The 5,314-nt window shown below is 39.3% G+C and overlaps 1 protein-coding gene across 1 annotated transcript; it reads right to left on the minus strand.

Annotated features, from left to right (window-relative positions):
- On the minus strand, positions 985 to 3,060 carry LOC109838498 (probable glucuronosyltransferase Os03g0107900). The gene is given in 3 exon segments (XM_020406935.1): positions 985 to 1,104; positions 1,106 to 1,463; positions 1,979 to 3,060. Coding segments are annotated over 3 exon segments (1,332 nt in total). The 5' UTR covers positions 2,833 to 3,060.

Here is a 5,314-nt window from a genome sequence, read left to right on the forward strand (position 1 = left end):
CCCCCCCCCCCCCCACCCCCCACCTCCAACAAATAAAATAAAATAAAATAAAAAACCCAGCTCCATGAAGAAAAAGGGATGTAAAGTAGGGGAATATAACTCTTAAAAAATGAGAATATTACACAAAAACACTTTTATCCTTTATATTAAGAGATGAAATTCAAATGGATGAAATAGCATGTAAATTATTTATGTAATATTATCTTCCCTTCATTTTATGAAACTTTTCGTATGGGTAAAATAAGTTCTCATTGACTGCCCTTATTAATTTTTTGAATAAATTTTACATTTTCTCTTACTCTTTCTTAACTTAATCTATCATATATAACCTTAACTTCTCTCACTAGGCACAAAATCCAAAGGGTGGCACTACAGGCACACCCTCAGGCACACCTTGTGCCACACCCCCTCTCTCAGCTACAGTGCACGGGGCCTATACATGGGATTAAAAAATCCCATGTGAGGGCCTCATGCACTGTAGCTGAGAGAGGGGGTGTGACACAAGGTGTGCCTGTACCATTTTCCAAATCCAAACGAGCCAATAGGATAACACAGTGACACACCGTCCATGGCACGCCAAAAATCATATTTACGCTGCCACGAAATTCATGAGGTAAAAAAAAAACGATACTATGAAAGAAACATTGACCATTGAGAGAGGATCGGTATGAAATTTACCCTTTATTTATTAATTGTTTAAATAATAATAAAAAATAGAGATATACATATATTTACTCCGCACAATTATAATAAGTCCTCAAATCTATCAACGTTGTCACTTGTCGTCCCTTTCTTCAAGAACTTTTGTATTCTCCCTCGATCCTCATAACCAAGCCTCCGCTCCAATTTAATTACCATCTCGGTCCGTGATCAGCCACCCATTCCAAAAACCAAATATGCCGCCACGTGTCCGCTACGGTAAAATGTAGCGCAGGAACCGCGAACTGACCAACGTCTGTTAAAATCTGACCGGTTCCCAAATTCTTACACTGCCCACGTGTCGCCATCCAATTGGCCCCCTCCTCCACGCGAGCGATCGCAGCTTCCCCTCGACCCCTTCACCACCTGCCACGTGGCGTCACCTCCCTCGATCGGCCGGTCGAAGCATCAGCGCTCTCCTGACCCCGGGTCCCACAGATTCCGCTGGCATCGCGGGTGAGATTACTCGCGGCCACTCCAGAATCGACTCCAGCTCCCCGACGTCGCTCTCCGGCACCGTTAACGAGATGTCGCGCCAGTTCACGGCGTCCGGAAACGGCAAACGGATTCCGTCGGCGATGATGACCGGCACGCAGCCGAGGGCGACCGACTCTACCAGTCGCGGGCTCCATGGGGCCCACCCCAGCGGGCAGAGGCAGAAAACCGATCGCGATATTTCGGACTGATACCCATCGAATCGTTTCCTTCTCAGGTAAAACTTCCGGTTGTTACTGTACTGGTTCCAAACCGCCGTCCTCACCTTCCTGTGAAAGAAAATTTTCAAATTAGGGAGGGCTTATATGACAAATGGGCATGCATCATTTCGTAGGTTTATTTGTACAAATATACACTCTAACCTATTCATCTTCGCATATTCTACCTTTCAAGTTACAAATTTTTGCTAATTGCACTAATATTCTTCGAAATTAAGTTAAACTACTCTTCCATTGAGCACCGTTAATTTTAAACTGAAAAGGGATAAAAATGACGGAATACCTCGCTTTTTCCTAAAAAGTTAAGGGTTCCACTAATTTGTAGATTATACCCTCTACATGACTACTAATTTATCTCTACGAACTTCAATGTTAAATGCAAGATGTGTAAAACTTGAATGGGAGAAATCAATAGTGATAAATTTTAGTAAATACGACTTGTTGTGAAAACGAAATCTGAAAATAGAATAAATTTGAGAAATACATAGTAAAAAGACTATTTCCGTAATAAATTTACCAAGTTTCGAACTCGTAACTACTTTAGGTAATTATTATTCTCTACTCACTTGCTGTAATAACGCCCGCTAATATTTTTAGGATGGACCTCCATCTTCCCCCTGAAAAAGACGAAAATGTCCCTCTTCTTCGTCTCGGGAGGCGGCGATCGGAGCACCTCCGGCGGTATATACGGCGGTATGAGCACGTGCTCCGCTTCCTGGCACCTGTGCGGTGAGATTACCCCGAACGTCTGCAGCAGAATCGAGCTCTTCAAGAACCCAGGAATCCCATCGGCGATCGCCACATCCTCCATCGCATGGAAGCAAGCTCCGTAGTCATGGGACGCGACAAAGATGTGATCTTGGCCATTGGTCCGATTCCAAAACGGAAACTTTGTCTTGATTTCAGCGATTGAAGAGGCGATCAAAGAGCGGGCGTGCGTCAACGAAGGGAACCCGTTGACAGTAGAGAAGTTGCAGGAGACGTAAACGGGAACAAAGAAGAAATCGGCTTCGTCCGGGTTCAAAGTTCTGAACTTTGAAGTGAGGAGAGCTTCGTGGATCGCTACTTCAGCCGCAAACAGATGGGACCCACATCTGGGATTATCGAGCCAATCTCCGTTGTAGCGTGGAGGGAGATTGTAGACGTAGATTTTGAGAGGGGTTTTGGGCCTTGGGGCTTGTTCGATGAGAGCTCTGGAGGGTGTTTTTTGCAAAGAGATTGTGGTTTTACTTCTGTCGAGGGATGGGCTTGGGAAAGAGAAGAAAGAGGAAGACGACGACGAAGAGGAGAAGAAGAGGTAGAGGGAGAGGGAGAGCCAGAGGAGAAGACGGTAGTGTCTTCTGACAAAAGAAGATTGTTGCGGGGCTTTTTTGTGAAGGAGCTTCATCTGGGAGGTGTTGGGTTTGAGCTTGAGCTTCATGGTGAGGAGGGGCTTTAAAAAAAAATTTAAAGAGAGAGAGAGAGATGGGTTTTTTTTTTGGTGAAATGAGGCTTTCAGAAATTGCAGTAGGATGGAGGAGAAAGAGATCGGAAGGGAGGAGATTAAAGAGTCTGTTGGTGTTGTGTGGTTTTCTTTTGAGTTTTATTAACCTGTTGTTGTTGGATTTCTCTGTTTTGGGTAAATCTGAATTTATGAGGTTGGTTATTTTTGGGGGTATTTAATTTGTTGGTGTTAGTTAAAATAAGAAACATGTTGGTGGGAAGGTGTTTTCTTTTTGGGAAAATTTCTGGTAAACCCCCTAAGTTTAATGCGTTTGCAGGTGTGAGATGTAATTATTTGCATGTTGTGGTTATTCATTACCCGTTTGCCATAAACAAAAATAAAAATAAAATATGGTACAGTTGAAGATACATATATTCCATCTAAATCTGGTGTGTGATTATGGATCAAACTTATAGGGGCTGTTTGGTTGTATGTTTTTACCATGTAAAAGGATGGAAAGTGTAAAAAAGTAGGTCTCAATGTCAGCTTTCATTACTTTACATTGTTTGTTTAAATTCTCTTTTACATGGAAAGCTTACAACTTTTGATGAGGTGTCACCGAAAGCAAAATCACCAAAATTAGGAGTGATTTTGTTGGAAAGCTTACACAATGTCATAAATGTGTCCAAAAAAATATTAAAAAAGTTAAAATCTTGTAGAAAGTGGTGAGGTGGATAACCACTTTCTATTTTTTGTCATAAATACTCTAGTTTACATTATGCTATCCAAACAATGTAATACTATTATTTTAGGATTCACAAAGATTCCTAACCAAACAATGTAAACACTCGAATGAAAAGTGATGAGGTGGATAACCACTTTCTATTTTGTGTCATAAATACTCTAGTTTACTAATGGCATCCAAACAGCCCCATATGGATTAGATCAAAATTTAGAAACTTGACCCGGTGCAACTCTTTTACTATGCCAATATTCAACCTTCTAAAACTAGTAGTTTGAAACATTTTTTATACACGAGATTCAAAATAATATAGCAACTTGAAAAGATGATACAATTTCATCTCACTGCGCTACTTGAGTGTCTACTTTAAATCGTTCATAGTGTTATGAATTTCATTTTCTAATAACTTTTTATGGTTAATGTATGTGTGTGCGTATAAAAATATAAAACTTATTTTACCTACTCTATTACTGTCTGGTAAATCGAAAATATCCTATCACATGCATATTTGCTTTTAGTAGAAAAATAAGTTTTCGGGTACATGAATACGAATTTGGAAATCTTTATGTATGCAAATAATAAGTTAAAATACATAAAATTTGTATTCCACAGGGAATCATATGCAAAAAGTTCCATCTGTATTTTATTTTTCATCCGGAGCTTGTGCAGTGGGTGGTTTGGAGTTGGGACTCTGAGCTCGGTCACATGACAACAACGGCACTGTTCTGTTTTTAAAATGAAACAGCTTTATTGTTTTGGATGCTGGCCTGTCATGTTCTTGTGTTGGTGCGAAAGGGTGCTTTCTGTGAACTTCAATTGTTGTCACGGGTGAAATTATTAAATTAATCATTAGCTATCTTGCTGTCGTCATTATTGGATAATCCGTCCGGATCCTTAGTTATTACAGCTATCTTGCGGTCGATGATACAATCTCATTCTAAGGGGCTGTTTGGTTGTGTTGTTGGTAAAGCTGTGTATTTATGACACAACTTGGAAAGTTGTTGTCCACCTCATCAATTTCACTTGTATACTTTTCTTTGTTTGTTTTTGATTCCATTGGAATCATAAATTGCTTGTTTGGTTTACAAATGTAACTTTAATTGTTTGTTTGGAAAGTGTAAAAAGTGGTCCCTACTCAAATGATCATATTAGTTGGAATTATTTTTTATTATTTTTCCTGATTCCAATGTCAGCTTTCTCCTAAAATCATGTCTTTTTTTTTATGAAATCACTTTACAAGCCACATCAGCATATGAAATCACTTTACACTATTTTCACAACTACAAACAAACAATTGAAAGTGATGAAAGGTGACAATGGGACCCACTTTTTTACACTTTCCATCCTTTTACATGGTAAAAACATACAACCAAACAGCCCCTAATTTCACTTCTCACTCTGAAAAAAAATACAACCATCCGTTAAACAACAAATATTTTCGATTGGAAAAAAATAAAAAGATCTCAAAGCAATTATACTGGCTTGATTTAGTTAGTGTTGAGGAATAAACATGATGGAATGTGAACAACTTCTCTCGTTGCAAAATTTTCACAGCAGAAAATACATGACTGAAAAATAAAGTTAAATTTAGCTTAGAAGCTAAGGGTGTGATCACTTTTCATAAGCACCTGATTGTGATTAATGGGCTTTGCTAAGATTAGATGCCATCTCATTTTCACAGTGATCCGGTACCACTGTGAATTGTTTACCTTTTCTTATACAAATTTATTTCCAATT

Source organism: Asparagus officinalis, chromosome 4 (genome assembly GCF_001876935.1).
Source record: "Asparagus officinalis chromosome 4, Aspof.V1, whole genome shotgun sequence".
Lineage (NCBI taxonomy): Eukaryota > Viridiplantae > Streptophyta > Magnoliopsida > Asparagales > Asparagaceae > Asparagus > Asparagus officinalis.